The sequence below is a fragment of the Dipteris shenzhenensis genome, chromosome 27, assembly GCF_047967505.1.
Source record: "Dipteris shenzhenensis isolate YYH24624 ecotype China chromosome 27, Dip_SZ_1.0, whole genome shotgun sequence".
Taxonomy (NCBI): Eukaryota; Viridiplantae; Streptophyta; class Polypodiopsida; order Gleicheniales; family Dipteridaceae; genus Dipteris; species Dipteris shenzhenensis.
In genome coordinates this window covers 15,438,666-15,455,347 of record NC_141622.1, presented here as the reverse complement: position 1 = coordinate 15,455,347, position 16,682 = coordinate 15,438,666, and the positions used below count along the sequence as shown (strand labels likewise).

The 16,682-nt window shown below is 42.5% G+C and overlaps 1 protein-coding gene across 2 annotated transcripts in view; it reads left to right on the top strand.

Annotated features, from left to right (window-relative positions):
- The window catches only part of LOC147883923 (uncharacterized), a 70,894-nt gene extending 56,360 nt beyond the window's left edge, over positions 1-14,534 (top strand). For both annotated transcript variants that reach the window (XM_087398949.1, XM_087398948.1), the window contains exons 7-10: positions 12,031-12,353; positions 12,512-12,697; positions 13,585-13,701; positions 13,915-14,534. In XM_087398949.1, the coding sequence (XP_087255075.1) occupies positions 12,031-12,353; positions 12,512-12,697; positions 13,585-13,701; positions 13,915-14,127 (839 nt within the window). In that variant the 3' untranslated portion in view covers positions 14,128-14,534. The remainder of the gene's footprint in view (positions 1-12,030; positions 12,354-12,511; positions 12,698-13,584; positions 13,702-13,914) is intronic.
- Positions 14,535-16,682: the final 2,148 nt, after the last annotated feature.

Sequence of the window (16,682 nt, the reverse complement as noted above, 5' to 3'; positions counted from 1 at the left end):
GAATGTAACTCAGCTCTCATTGCATCCATCCACTCTTTGCTGTCAAAAGCATCTTTATGGCACAGAGGCTCTTGGTTGCAAGCTGTAGCAAGGAGTGCAAACTCGAGAAAGTGACCATGCTGTCTATTCCCTGACCTTGTCCGGGCAGCAAAAGGCTGATCTTCTTTGCTGTCCCTCAATGTATCAAGAAGCCATCTGGGAACTTGCCTTTGCTGTCTATTGACAGCTGTTTCTTCAATGACTGCATCATGAATAGTGGGATCATTTTGTGCTGGAAGAGAAACCTGCAAATCAGCATGGGGTTGTGGCTGATTATTGCTTGGTGGAGGGCCTGCAGGAGCTCATGTTGCTGATCAAAGTCCTCTTCTGAGGATGGCAGAGGTAACCAAGATTCAAAGGCATCAAACATGTCAACATCTGGCTTAGCTTTGCAGTCCACAAGAGGAGAAGCTGAATGTTCAGCAAAGATTACATCTCTACTGACAATAATCTTCCCAGTATTTGGTTGATATAACCGATACCCTCTGCTCTCCTGGCTGTGACCAAGAAATAGGCATTTGATTGCCTTGTCATCAAGCTTATGTCTCAGCTGAGATGGTTCATGAACATATGCAAGAGACCCAAAAACTCTCATGTGTGAAAGTGAAGGCTTCGTGCCTTTCCATGCTTCATAAGGTGTAACAGTCTTCAATGCCCGTGTAGGTGATCTATTCAGCACATAGTTGGCACACATCACTGCATCAAGCCAAAATTTATTGGGCAAAGGCTTGACCTTAAGCATGCATCTGGCCATCTCCATTGTGGACCTGTTTTTCCTTTCAGAAACAGGATTTTGCTAAGGAGTGTAAGGAGTAGTGCATGAGTGAATAATGCCCCATGAAGACAGAAATGCATCAAACTCCTTAGACATATACTCTCCCCCCCTATCTGTGTTGAGGGTGACAAGCTTGCATCTTGATTCATTCTCAACCATATTCAGCCACCTCTGAAAGCATAAGAAAACTTCAGATTTGGTTTTTAAAGGATATACCCAGCAATATCTGAAATCATCAATGAGAGTCATGAAATATTTGTACCCTCCAATGGCATTTGTCCTCATTGGGCCATAGACATCAGTGTGCACTAGCTGTAATTTCCTTTGTGAGAGTTTTGGACAATTCTTTTGAAAAGGAAATCTATGCCAAAAGACAACCCTCATACACATGTTTGGAAACTGTGTGAGTTTGAGGTACATCATTTGCCATCTGCTATGAATATAGCTTTGCAAGAGCTCTATAATTGAGATGACCCATTCTCTCATGCCAAAGATGAGTTTCAGCAAGCTGTGAATCTGAAATTGCAAATGCCTCAATAGAAAGTGCAGCTGAGTGATGATCAAGGTGATAAAGCCCCTTTTGCAAAGTGCCAGTGAGAACTATGGCATTGTCATCACGAAGATCATAAACTAGGCATCTGTAGCCATCAAAAATCACTCTGAAACCTGAAGTGGCAATTGCTGAAATTGAAATCAAGTTGACTTCAATTCCAGGCACAAAAAGAACATTTGTCAGAGTGACAGGATGGCTTGAAATGGATGTGAGCTGCACATCTCCAATTCCTTTTACAGCATATGAAGCATTATTAGCACATGTGACAGTCCCCCCTCGAGGTGCATCAGCTAAAGAATGAAACAACTGTTTGCAAGATGTGACATGCTTGGAAGCACCACTATCAAAGTACCAAGACTGAGCGTCATTAGCAGTAAAGAATGCATCAGCTTTGGAGGGATCAAATGAGCAATGGACAGCCCATGCCCAATCATCCTGAAGAGCATGTGCATGTGAAGCATCTTCTGGCTCATGGGATTCAATAGCATGAGAGGCATTAACTGTCAATCTTGCTTTCTTTTTCTCCGAAGCAATGCGCTTCCTGCATTCTGAAATGTCATGTCCAGGCTTGTGACAATAGTTGCATCTTTTCTTCTTTGACTTATCTGCTGTATTTTTAGATGCATGGGAGAAATTGCAGCTGCTATGCGCAGATTTTGGTTTACCTATAGGCTTGGAAGCCTTGCCTCTTCCTGTCTGCTGTGAAACAAATGCATGATCAGGAATAATGGCTTGTCTATTAGCTCTACTTTGCTCTTCTTGCAAAAGCAAAGTAACTAGTTGATCAAAAGAATAGTGGTTTGGATTACCCATGGCCACTAATCGAAGGGTTGTAGCAAACCCTTAATATGTATCTGGCAGTCCATTCAATGTGCTACTGACAAGCTGTGAATTTGGCACCACCTCATCAATGTTGGCAAGTTGTTCCATGAGGTCCTTGACCTTTGTCAGGTATGCATCCATAGAGTCACCTTCATTCCTGCTGACTTCCTGTAATTGCCTTCTCAAATATGCAACTCGTGCCTCATTGCGAATCTGATAGAGAGAAGCCAATTTATCCCAAGCATCCTTTGCTGTCCTGCAAGACCGGATGTGTGGAATAATGATTCTCTTGCATGATAAAGCAATACATGAATGTGCATTTGCATCTCTTGCATCCCATCTTGTCTATTCCTGAGTTGGAAGAGTAGTAGCAGGAGTGCTAGAAGATGAGGCATCAAGAGTAGTACCCCTGCAGAGGGACCAGCAGTAGAGGCAACCACTGTAGCATTGGTTGGCCTCAAATCAACCCTAGAAACAATATTCCACAAATGCTTTGCAACAAGAATATGTTTCATAAGATAAGACCACATTGGATAGTTGGTGCCATCCAACTTATCATCTTCACAAAGAACGCCAAATATATCTTGATTGTTCCCAGCCATAGCAAATGTGATACCCTGAAAGAGACCTGAAAACCCAAAACCCTCAAGGCTATCACTGCAAAAGCTGGCTGTGCAAAAAATGACAGCAAATATCTGCAAATTTCCAACCCAAATCAAAGGGCAAATGCAGATCTGACCCAAATGTGACTGTGGCAGGCAATGTTCACTGCAAAAACAGCAAATCTGGCAAAAGCCCCAAATTTAATGAGGGCAAAAGGCCAAAAAGAGGGCAAATGCAGAAAAGCCCCAAATTTTGTTGAAATTTTGCAAATGTGACCCAATGTATGCGAATCTGACTCAATGTCTTGCAGGAAAGACTCAATGTCTGAAAATCTGACTCAATGTCCTGCAGATGTGACTCAATGTTCTCCAATCTGTCCCAATGTATTGCAATCAAAAGAGAAATTGCAGACAAAATCCCAAAAAAATATAGCCTCAAGGCTTGCAACTGCAGAATTAGGACTTGCTGTCCACAAAATGACTGCAAAAGTGCACCTGTCCTAAGGTATGGACCCAAAAAATGTAGGCTTTCCAATTTGTTGAAATGTCTTGAAATGATTTCAAACAGTAGAAGGAAGATAAGGATAACAAAAATCCTCAAAAGCCCCAAATTTTGATAATGTCGTGTAAAGTACAAGCTATATGGATTGCAGGTACAACGTGCTGAGCAGGTACGGACTGTAGTGTACGGAACAAGTACGTGCAGTGTACAGATGCATGTACCTAACTAAGTGGATATAGATACACTGTACGGATGCATGTACTATGTTGTACGTTGTACGGCTGTACAACGATGTAGATTCAAATCTGTACGGCTGCTCAAGTACGTTATACAGCTGTATGAACTGCAGATTCGAATCTGTACGGTGGTTGAAGTACGGAACTGTACGGAGTAGGTATGACGATCAGTACGGACAGTACGGCGATGCAAGTACTGACCTGTACGGTAGCGCAGGTACATAACAAGTACTGTGTATGGAGTCCAACGTATGGTGGCGCAGATACAGAAGTTGTACTATGTAAGTACGATGGTAGGTACGGATCTGTACGACGTATGTACAAACCCCAGTACGGACAGGTACAGCAGGGAGTCCAGGGGCAGGAAGACGAGTCAAGCCTAGCTCTGATACCACTGTAGGATCGTTTGAAAAGAGATAGTGCAGGTTGCAAAAGAGTCGATGGATTAGCCGTCACATCAAACTAGGATAATAGAAAAGAAAGAGTACAAAGTACTTGTACCTAGACCTAGGACTAAGTGTCCTAGGTGTCACATAGGACTAAGTGTTCTATGTGGCCTAAAAGGCACTAACACTACAAGTGTCTATATTTATGCCTACAAGGCACATACCATGGCCTATAGGGCATCACTAGAACCACCAAGAGATGGCCTACAGATACATCAGCTTGATATTAAGATAGCTTGCCTTCATGGGCATTTGCAGGAAGAGGTCTATGTTTCCCAACCTCCTGGTTTTGAGGTTGAAGGTTCTGAAAGCAAGGTATGCCGCTTGAAAAAGGCCCTCTATGGATTGAAGCAGGCACCTCGGGCTTCGTGTTTGAGAATTCATTCTCATTTGCTCACACTTGGCTTTCTGAACAGCCCTACAGAGGCTACCCTTTACATCCGCAAGCGTGGGACAGATTTGCTGATTTTAGTCCTTTATGTGGATGACATGCTTGTAACTGGGACACATGCTCAGCAAATTGCAGATTTTAAAGTTGATTTGCAGCAGACATTTGCTCCGTCTGATCTTGGTCTTCTGCACTACTATCTGGGCATTCAATTTGCTAGCAGTGAGGGGGGCATTTTAATGTCACAATCCAAGTACATTGGACAGCTTTTGCAGCGTTTTCAGTTTGAGGATTGCAAGCCAGTATCCACACCATTAGAGACTGGTTTTCACTTCTCTTCTGAGGATGGCAGCGGTACATGTAATGTCACTCTTTATCAGCAGGCAGTTGGTTGTTTGATTTACCTATGCCATACGAGACCTGATCTACAGTATGCTGTCTCACAGTTGAGCAGATATATGCACAGCCCATCTATGCACCATTGGCATGCTGTGAAGCATGTTTTCAAATATCTTAAAGGCACTCAGCATTTAGGCCTTCTGTATGGGACTGATACTTCACTTGTCATGCATGGGTCCACTGATAGTGATTGGGCTGGTTGTTCTGACACTCGTGTGTCACATAGTGACAATTGTTTTATGCTTGGTACTTCATGTGTTTCTTGGTTCAGCAAGAAGCAGAGTACAGTTGCTACTTCTAGATGTGAAGTTGAGTACAAAGCGGCTTTTACAGCTACAGTGGAGTGTGGTTGGCTTCGGAAGCTACTTGCAGATCTTTGTGCATGTCAGATTGCTCCTACCGTCATCTTCACTGATAGTCAGAGTGCTTTGGCTGTCGCACAGAATCCAGTTTTCCATGGTCGACAAATCACATTGAGGTTCACTATCACTATGTCAGAGAGCGATTATTAGAGCGATTATTAGCAGGTGATATTGAGTTGTCTTATGTTCCCACTGAAGACAACTTGGCAGATCTTTTTACGAAGCATAGTTGCACGAAACGGCCGTTTCGTGGCTGGAAACGAAAACGGCGAAACGAAAACGGCGTTTCTTGAAGAAACGCCGTTTCGTAAAACCTGTTTTTGCCCTAAATCCCAAAAGTTGTGATTTTGCCGCTTGGCTCCATTTTTCGCCGCCTCCTACCGATTGCACTCCTCCTGTGCATCCTTGCTGCTCTCTCCACCTTCTCTAAGCTCTCTCCATCCCTCCATCCTTTGCTCTTAGACTCTCCATCCCGTTTTCCTCGGACCTCCATCCTTCTCTCTCCATCCTCTTCATCCTTTGCTCCATCTTCTCCATCCTGCAAAAGCTGCAGCTTGGCAGCCTGCTCTCCATCCCTCCATCCTCTCTTTAATCTTACCTGTAACCTCTCCATCCTCCTTCACTTCTACCTCTGATCCTCCAGGCTCCTTCCACCTCTCCATCCTCTTTTACCTCTGAGCTCTCCATCCTCCTTCTACCTCTCCATACTTTCTCAGTTGTGACCTCTCCATCCTCCTTCTCACCTCTCCATCCTCCTCAATGCCGAGAGATGCTTATTGGGTCCATGTCTCCCTCCTAGATAGTTATAAAGGAGGCAGTGGCTCCAAGAAGTATGAATGATGCATTGATGCTTGAAGGCTGAAGCTTCAAGTATAGATAATTGTATTATGTATGATTTGCAAATTGCACTCTATTGATAATTATATTATGTATAAAATATAAAATTTTATACATAAATTGTATCATATTGCCGTTTCTTCCGCCGTTTCCGTTTCGGCGGGGCCTGGAAACTCCGTTTCTTCCGTTTCTTCCATTTCCGTTTCTTCCGTTTCCGTTTCGGCTGGTAACTATGTTACGAAGGCTCTACCTCGACCTAAGTTTGAGGCTTTTCGGCAAGCTTTAAACTTAGTACCTTTTGTAACTTGATCTGTTGTACTTTGTACAGTCATAGGTTGCTATATCCTACGGGACGAACATGTGCAACCATGACACTAGATATTTAGGTATCTTGAGCCATGTCCAGGATACTTCAGCCCATACCATGGAGGGGGGTTTGTAGGCTATCTCATGGGCTATCCATAGATGCCTTTTATACCTTGGTATGAGCCTTGTCGACCTAGTTATAGTCAGTTAGGACTATTGGTATAGTTAGTTTATGTACCATCTAGGTCAGTTAGGACACTTAGTCCAGTTAGGGCAGTTAGCCCTAGGGTTTTGTTATGTTGGCTCTCCCTTGAGCCTCCATACTTCAGTTTTGCATCAATCGATTACAGCATCTCATTTTTCTCCATTGTGCTTCCATTTTTGAGCTTCCATTGCTTCCAACACCCAACACCAATCAGTCACGTTAGGCTTCTTCTCAGCCTCATTTGCATTCCCCTATGCATTGCCCGTTGCCATCTTATACTTGTTGGCATATTTGGGCTCAAACACCTGTGCGGACAGTATCAAATGCCGTACGAAAGTCTACAAAGGAAGTGTAGATTTTCTGGTGCCTCGACTTCGCCTCCTCAATGATAGCCCTCAAGGTGAAGATGTGGTCGAAGGTGGTGTGTTGTCTCCAAAAACTTGCTTGCCTAAGAGCCGTTGCCCGTGACCCTCTGTGGATGCTGATCTCCCTCTCTAGTACCGACCCATATATCTTAGCCAGAGTGTGGCCAATTATAAGAGTACGGTAGTTCCCAGTGTCCATGGGATCACCTGTCTTGTGTATCGGTACTATGGTGGTATGTTACGCTCAAGTCGAGGTAACATGACCTCGGAAGGGTTAGTCGACACTTTCCTTTAAAGGTCAATGTTTGTTTGGGCTTCATGTAAATGATCAAAAAGGAATAAAGGTCAAGGTCCTTGGTGAGGGTGACATGGCACTAGACTAGGTGGATCTAAGGCTAAGGGACCTAAATGCATGAAATGTGCCTAGGGGCAAATGGTTTCAATGACATCCCAAGAGAGGGGTAAATGATGCATTAAGAAGGGACCCTAGAAAGAAGACATGTGGCATACTAGATCCATCTAGGGAATTTTGGGGCTTGGTGGAATTTAGCAGGTAGGAGCGTCACGTAACATGATGGATTTTGGTGAGAGGTTGCAACCACCGAGGTTGGCTGGGAGGACAATCAATGTGCCTATGCCCGTGATTAAAGAGAGAAGAACAGAGGCGCAACAGATATGCGCTTGGGAAGCCAAGCGAAAATCTGTCTACTCTTAGCTGGTTACGTCGATGACTCACCAGAAATTGACGCACACGCTGTCACGGATTTCGAAAGTAACATCTGTCACGGGATCATTGGGATGCATCGAGGTGTGCTGTGGTGCGTCGTATCAGAAGTCGTTGGAGAGCAGTGCGTAGAGGCGATGGTCTGTTGTGTTTCTCGCAAGGTTGTCTGTTGACAGAGGTTATCGGAGATTTGCAACTTGGTGTCTTCAGGGCCTTTGATGTCATGAAGGGAAGGAAGACGAAGATAGTAGAGCTAAGAACGTTGCGTCGTTTGGTAGTTCGTCAGTCTCTGGATAACGATTTTGAAGCGAGATAAAGCATAACGATCGTCATAAATTAAGTTGCGCAGAGTTGTGGCATACGATGTTCGCAGAGATGTTTGGGGAGAACTACCGGATCCACGGGATCATGATATGGTAGCCTACGCACCGATCTTGACGTGATCGAACCAAGTGTTGGTTTAATGGTTTAACGAAACCATTAAGAGATGGATAGAAGACCAAATGCTGGTAAGCCTGTCTGCTGATTTCGGAAAGCACACGTTGTGGTACAAAAGGGGGCCCAAGAATCGCTTACCATGATGCGAGGGGAACATGCAGCAAGAATTATAACCAGGGAGCTCTCTATGCCTTCTAAGCTTTGTGGGAGTATTTGCTTGTTTATTTGCCTTCGTGTTTGAGTCAACTTAGATTGCAGGAGTTTCCCTAGTATAGGGAAAAGCAGGTTTGGTTATAGTGTGATATATGCCTGGTTAGCTATAAATTTGGAAGTTGGACTTGTGATTTGTAATCACAGTTTCAAGTGGTGTTTATTTATTTAAAAAAAAAAAAAACATCCATTGACCTAAATGGAAGTAGAAGAAGAAGCTTCTAGGATGGATCCTGTAGAGTCGGGAGTTCGGCCGACCCCGCAGGTGTCGCGCCCAACAGGTCATACACTGTCTGGTAGAATTGCAATGTTAGAGGATGCCTTGCAACAGATTTTAGCGCAGCAGTTACAAACAAATGTAGGGCAGTCTGAGCTCAGGAAAATGGTGCATAGTATGTCTGCTAGACCATCTCGTGAGGAGAAAGGTAAATCTCTGATGGAACCGGAGTCCAGTGTTCGTACGGTCGAGCCTAGGAGGGCTAAGGTGCCTAATATTGCCAATTATAGGCCAGAAAAGTATTTTGGTCGGATATCTAACCGTAGTTCCGATATCATTGACACCTGGTTACACAAATGGAACGAGGCATTCGCCATTTGTAAAATCAAGAATGATATGAAGAAAATCCGCGAGGCCACCCATATGTTTAATGAGGCAGCGGATAGGTGGTGGATAAAACAGCAGAAAGATGGAGTAGCATCCACTACTTGGGAGGGGGTTAAAAAGGAATTTAGAAAACGCTTCCTACCTCTTGGCGAAGCATCCTGAGCTTGGGATCAGTTTCGAAACCTTTGTCAGAGGAATTTATAGTGGCAGAAATACACTGATAAGTTTAGAGAAAGTGTAATGAAGGTTGATGAACCCCTACCTCAGTCAATCCAAGTAAAAGATTTTATCTTTGGATTGAATGATCAAATCAAGATGGAAGTTCGGGCTAAGTATGCGAGCACGCTAGATGAAGCAATTGCCATAGCCCTGAACTATGAGGATGCAAAAGGGAACAGACCAAGTGGGTTTGTGCAGGTTGGGACTCAGTATGGGTACCCGAAGAAAACTGGGTTTAAGAAGAAGTGGATTAGCAAAGGGAGTGTCTCACAGCCTAGTGGTCAAGCCAAGCAGGCGAAACCAGTTGAGACTCCTAAATCAAGTACCACCATTGGAATGAAAAGAAAAGTAACACCAATGGCAGCCCGGGCTTGGTTGATTTTACATTCCAATCAGATTTCTTCATGCTTATCGTTGAATCATGGGCACATGCACTTGGTTTATCCTCCCAGCCAACCTCGTTGGTTGAAAGCTTCACTACTAAAAATCCAGGAGGATCTCATTTCATAAAAGCTTTTTTTTTCTTGCTTAATCCCAACGAGTCCCAAAACTCCCTAGATGAATCTAGTATGCCACATGTCATAAATTTAGGGTCCTTCTTTAATGCATTATTTACCCCTCTCTTGGGATATCTTTAAAACATTTCCCCTAGGCACATTTCATGCATTTAGGTCCCTTAGCCTTAGATCCACCTAGTCTAGTGCCATGTCACCCACACCAAGGACCTTGACCTTTATTCCTATTTGATCATTTACATGAAGCCCAAACAAATATAATACAAATATTGATCTTTTAAAGGAAAATGTCGACTGACCCTTCCGAGGTCATGTTACCTCGACTTGAGCGTAACGGTCGAAGTCTTCTTTGAACCCAGAGCAAAGGGAAAAAGCGAGGAGAGAAGGCTTGAAATTGATCCAAAGAAAGTGGCTGCGATACTGACTTGGCCAATCCCTCAGAGTTTGAGCGCTTTGCAATCATTCTTGGGAATTGTGCAATTTTATCGAAGGCATATCAAAGGATATTCCGAAATAGTATCGCCATTGAGTGATTTGACCTCAGATAAAGTACCTTTTATATGGGGACAAAATCAACAGGAAAGTTTTAACACCATAAAACAAGCTGTGGTCGCAGGACCGGTGTTAAAAATAGTTGATTCCCAGAAACCATTTTTCCTTGAAACCGATGCAAGTAGCATTGCGGTAGGAGCAGTTCTCCTCCAAGAGGGAAGGCCAGTAGCCTTTGAAAGCAAAAAGCTTTCTCTCTCTCAACGAAATTGGCCAACTCATGAGTTAGAGTTGTATGCTGTTGTCCATGCTCTGAAAACATGGAGACATTATCTGGGTTTCCCCTTCGATAAGAGCCTCCAGCCCGCAGTAGGATCCCCCGCGCGAAAGGAGCCGTGTCACTCGGCGTGAGACCCGTTGTGCCTCTGGTGAAGTGAAATGTCCCAATGCTTGCTTACATGTGAGATGGGCTCTCATCTCTCTGCACTCATCGTCGAACCAGAGAAAGAAAGAAAGAAAGAAAGATATATAAACGTCCATAGAAGGCCTCGTGGGCCTATGGGACAAAGTGCGGAAAACACCAAAAGGGAAAAAAAAACTCATACAAGCCACAAAGGACTGGAGCAAAGGGCGTGCTAAGGCCCTTGCTGAGTACTATGCTGAAATAAAGAGCTCAATAGCTCAAACAAAATCAAATACAAAACATGTCATATAATATCATGTACTATCTAAAAGTAGGAGGAGAGTTGGAATTGGGATCAGATTTCAGAATTTGAAACCCGGCATTGTGGTGTCTCGTCTATGAGCAGCAAAAATGTCTTGGATCTGTGTCTGTCTGACCGTCTCACGCTATGGTGGCGGAGGGAGTCGTGGTCTCGTCGATCTCTGAACTCGTTGAACAATGTTCAAAATGACCCCTCGTCTTGGGCGGCCTGCTTTGAGGAAAGTTGTGATAGGTCGGACCTCAATCGAGTGTGCTCTGGTCGCCCTCCGTGTAACGTGTAGCCTCTACAGTCCTCTCTCGGCAATCCTTACTACTCACATATCAGCTAGCTCCTCCTCCACCCCACTCTGACTCAAATGCATAGAAATCTGTGACATGCCATTGTGTCTGGTCAGCCTCTCTATCCTGTGGTCTGGTCCCCTCCTGCTCCCTTTGACTTGCCATAGCAGGGTCTGCACATCTCAAAGCAGATAAAGCCCAATGCAGACCTGGTCATGGAAGTGGATTAGTCGCGACAGTGGGCCAAACCCGATTAATCTCATCGTGTGGGATCAACTCAAGGGGTGCATCCATACTGTATTGAAAGGGAGGAAGCCTGTCCATCTGAATCCCATGTTTGGCAAACCATATGGATATACGTGCATACCATGTGTCCGCCCCGCTCTCAGCTAGTCGGCTGAATGACTCCAGAGCCAGCCTCAGTAGTCTCCACTGTGGTAAGTCCTAGACTCTGTGAATGAATGTCATTGTCTGGAAGATGGCATCAATTTGTAGTGGGGCCATGGCAAACTATGCCTGTACTATCTCATGGCAAACTCTGCTTGTACTATCTTATGCGGGACTAAGGGCTTGCTCTGAATCATCCTAGATCCCATAGTCACCTGTAGCCGCTCGAATGGGTCTTTTTTATTTTGGGTGGTGAGTGATTTAGTTTCCCAACCAGACTAAAAGTTATGAGAGCTCAGTATTCCTGCATTTAAAGTGCGGTCGTTAAGCTGATCCATTTGTGCAAAGAAGTCTGCGACTATCAAATGGCAGAATAAACCTTGAGTTTTTTGAAAATTAAAGGGAAACTGGGGCATGAGAGGAAAGCATGATTTATGTGCAGCTACTTGAGTTTAACAGAAGAAATAGTTGTTATGGTTTTTGAACTTGAATATTTGTTGATTGCTTAAGAGTATGATTCAAACATCTACAGTATTTTTCTTTGGAGCTTTTATTGTGAAATCCAAGTTCTCTGTATTGATTCTCACAATTGTGGTCGTTCCAGGATGCTATTCTTATTGCATAATGATCTCAGCTTATTCAAACATGGGAAATATTGATGCTGTAGAATCACTGGTGACAGAACTCGACAGCCTGCCCAGGGAATCATTGGATGTGGTGTTGTTTAACAACTTGCTCAGAACCTATTGTGAGTTGGGTATAATGGAGGGCATTTTGAAAATTATGAAGAAGATGGATGAAGAGCATGTGGCTCCAGATCGTGGAACATTTAACATTTTGATTACTTTTTTCTGTAAGGAGGAACTGTTTGATCTAGCAAGACGCACCCTGCAGGATTTACTTGATAAGAGGCTGCGTCCAAACCTGGTAGTTGAAACCCAAGCAATTTTGATTATCTTCAAAGATTTGATTTTTTAAAAATGTGGTGGCACACAGGAAATAAAATGTGGATGCTGGCAGTAACACTGCTTTGGATTTTTTTTTGTTTTTTGCGTTCGAAACTGAACAAGTCTATTCTCTTGCAGAACAGTTATACACCTATTATTTTGGGACTACTTAGGACTGGAAACTCGGACAAAGCATTGGTTGTTTACAACGAGATGAAAGCATTCAACATTGCTGCATCACCCTCTCTCGTAGAGGCCATGATAGAAGTTCTGTGCAAATCAAAGAGGGTAGAAGAGGCTGTAAGTTTACTGAAGGACATGAAGGTAAGTACCTTATTTTCTTTGTGTCACTTGTTGATGATGAGATACATTTTTCTAGATACACATTTTTCTAGACTATTCAAGTTTTCACTATTTTTACTTCAACCACTGAATAATCATCACTGGTCTTTATCCTAGGAAGTCCTTTAGAATATACCAATAAGTCCTTTGGAATTTACTAATAAGTTTCTCAACCATTGAATATTCTTCACTGTTCTTCATCTTTACTCAAAACCCCCCTTACAAATTTAAAAAGCATAGTTAATCACTGATGTTGCCAAAGAATCAGGTTGGCCAGAAAAGTAAAGCAGTAAAAGAATGGTCAAATATGGTTGCATGCTTTCTTACTAAGATTTTAGCAGAGATGTATACTATTTGTACAACCAAACACCTGGGGATGCTGTAATATTGGAACAGCTTCATTCAAAGATTCCTTCCTACATTTATCTTTTTTTAGAGACAGACCACAGGTGTATAGAGGCAGGAATTTCAGTAAAATAGGTGTATGCTTTTGTATTCTTGTTTTCTTTTTGGCCTGCCTGAAAGGTAGCCTTAGTGATGAAACTCGTCTTGGAGAAGTGAAATTTCGAAAAACTTTCTCCACTACTGGACACATTCCAATGCAACTACAGTCTAACTAATAAATTATGCCCCCCCCCCTCCCCCCCCCCCTCTCTTTTCCCTAGAAATCCTCCTATTTTTGTCTACTCTCTCTCTCTCTCTCAGTTTTCCGCCCTGTTTTCCATGCTGCACATCTCAGGCAGGCCTTATGAATGATTTATGAGCATTGATCTTATTCTAATTCTCATTGTCATGATTATCCTGTCTGCATCGTTGAGAGACTTTTATGGTCAAGGTTTTAAATATGATATTTGGCTCTATGCTCACAGGATACTGATTTGACTCTGAAATCAACATTTCTTGAATCCCTCTTTATTTCGGCTGGAAAGGATATGGAACTAGTGGTGGACATTTTTGAGGCCCTGGATGAAACAATTCTAAAAGAAGTAAGTGCCAACACTAGAGCCTTTCATCTAAATTGCATTATGTCAACTACAATGCGGTAAGTACAAACATAGCTTACTGTCATCATAGTCAGGGCAAAAGGTGGGAGGATATGACTGCGGGTCTTACTTTTACCATGCAAGTCACTCTGAGAGAGTTATGGCTTCTTCATGTGCATTGGCTTACAACATCCTATGGACTTCTTCATTTTACAGTTGAACTTTGATGCTGTGCTTATGTCTTACGAGCAGCAAGGGTGCCTTGACACAGTCCCAAAGATGTTAGGCTGCATGCAAGAGCATGGCTTTCATGCAAGCAAAGAATTTCTTGATAATTTCTGGGACAAAATGGATAAAGTTTATGTTTCAGAAGCTATGTCATTACAACACAATTCTGAGGTAGTTAAAAGTGCAATCTCTTCATATTGATAACGATTGCATGTCTTTTGTACAAAAAATGTATCATGCAAAGAGGACACGTTTTTCCAAAGTTGTAGATCTCATGTTCATTCTTAGGGCTGCAACAATAGATGCCTGCAATCATAATAGAGGTGTAAAGTTTCTAGAAATTACTTAATCTGGCCATATCAAAGATGTGGTGAGTGTGACCTGCTAGCAATAGGGACCAAGATGTGGCTATCTTTATTTAACACTTGCATTTCTGATCACTAAGACAAGTGCTGAGCTCCATCCCATCAGTCCAGGTCTGACGTGTCTATTGAAATGGCTGCTATGTGCAATCCAGGGTTATCTTCTATGAATCAACAGGTAACCCTGGATTGAATGGACACTACAGAAATATGAATATCTTAACCCCTTTTCTCTTTATGCCATGCGCTTTTCCCATCTACGAATAACCTGAGAGTAATCTGGCCATGAGAATCAAAGCTGAGAGTAATCTGGCATAAGATGGCTGTTTTTCCGCTAATTGTTATCATTACCAAGTATGTTTCGATTGCAGGCCGTGCCTGTCTCATAGTCTTGGATCATAGTGCCTTCGTCTGTTAGAAAGAACTAACATTTATTAGACACAGGAGAGGGTTACACTTAATGTTTGATTTATCTACACATGGGATAGATTTATTGTAACCGAGGTTTTGTTTCTGTAGTTGTTGTTGTCCTTTGAAGTCATTCTTAACTTTTAGCATATTGGGGTAAGTTGATAAGAAATGCTCGTCATCCCAACTGTCTCTCGTCATTTTTTGGGAGTAAAGTTAAACTCAAATTTTAAAATAGATACAAAACCGTATACCTACCATGGTTGCACAAGGTGTGACAAGAAAAACAAGTTTATCAAGGTTAAAAGGTGATACCATTCCTTAAATGCACTATGCTTGACTGTAAAAGAGAGACTGCCAGAAACAAGTGCCTACAAAAAGGGATTCGTTCTTGTTGTCAAGAAACAAAATTGTCGAATATGACATGAACATCTAAGTCAAGCTAGCAATGAGGTGAAGTTGATTTTACCAATGGTGGACAATTTTGTGAAGATGTTGGGCAAATTGCACTATGTTGTGTTTTTAGAGGATGAGTTTGGGCATGTTCATCCAGATATATGCTGGGCAAACGCCTCATGAAAATTCTCATATCAAAGGGTAGGTAGCCAAAATAGCCATGCTATAGCTTCCAATGAACAACCAACAAATTGTAGAAGCACCAACAAATTGTAGAAGCATTGTGGTGCTTTGTTAGAAAAAAATAAATTGTTAAATAATATTATATGCAATGATATGGACTCGTTAGAATGTATGCATTACGCAAAGAGCCGATGCTCCCATTATTTGTAATTGGGTGCCTAGAGGTATACAATATGCAGAACATGAGGTTTAAAGGGAAGGGATGCTATGTGCATTCCATTGATGCTATTATGTAGATGGTGGCTAAGATGACAAAGTTGACGAAGTTTGGTGAGAAGTAGAATCGTATGGTTCATACAAGTTGGGCCTAAAATCTCAATGTATGTTTGGCTATATTGGGCACATTATCATAGTGAAAGCCTTCTAGCCCGGCCCTTGTCAGATTGTTGGTTCTTTTCTACATGGTGGGAGCCTAAAACATAGCATAAGCCTGATTCTTTTGAATCTGCTATTCACAATTTACCACGTGTCTTTAGCCTCCTTACTATGACAACCAACATTGTGACAACCAACCTAACAAACTTGAAGGCATTGAGTTGCTTGCTTTCCACAATTTACGACATGTCTTTTAGACTTTTGACTCTGACGACCAATCTAACAAACTTGAAGGCACTGAGTTGCTATGATTCATTTGTCCAAGTATTAATATCGTAGCCAACATGTTGTAGCCAACATGCTAAGCACAAAGGCGGGAGCAAGATTCGATTTTACAGAGGCAACCTTCAATTCTGATGTTGGCATTGCCAGACATGGCGTGCAATTTGGGAGCATATCAATTTTATGCCTATACATAAACATAAACATACAAACATACATACATACATATATACATACATATACATATACTACATACATACATATACATATACTACATACACATATATATATTTACACACACACACACGCACACTTTTTAAAAAAAAAAGTGAAATCTTATATTCTTCCGCCACCATGAAAGGGGCTTCCTGATATGCCACAGAGTATTAGCATATTGCTAAATCCATGGAGCAGGCTGAAGAAGCCTGTAGGCTTTGATGGAGGTCAAGTCAGGCAGAGGAACAGGATGAGAGCATGTAGCAGAGGGTTGCAATTGCCAATTCATAAGCTTGTCTGTGCCAGCCACAGGAGGAACACGGAGAAGAGGATGTAACAAAACAGCAATTTTCTTCCATATGGACCTATGATGCATTCCCAATGCATAGGAAGCAGTGGCCTGAGGAAAAGATAAGACATATCCCTGATCATCTACCACATCATTTATTTATCTAATTCCCAATTTCATGAGATTATATGCCCGAACAGGTTCCTATAAAGCAAGTGGAATGTCAAAGATGGCACTCCAATGAA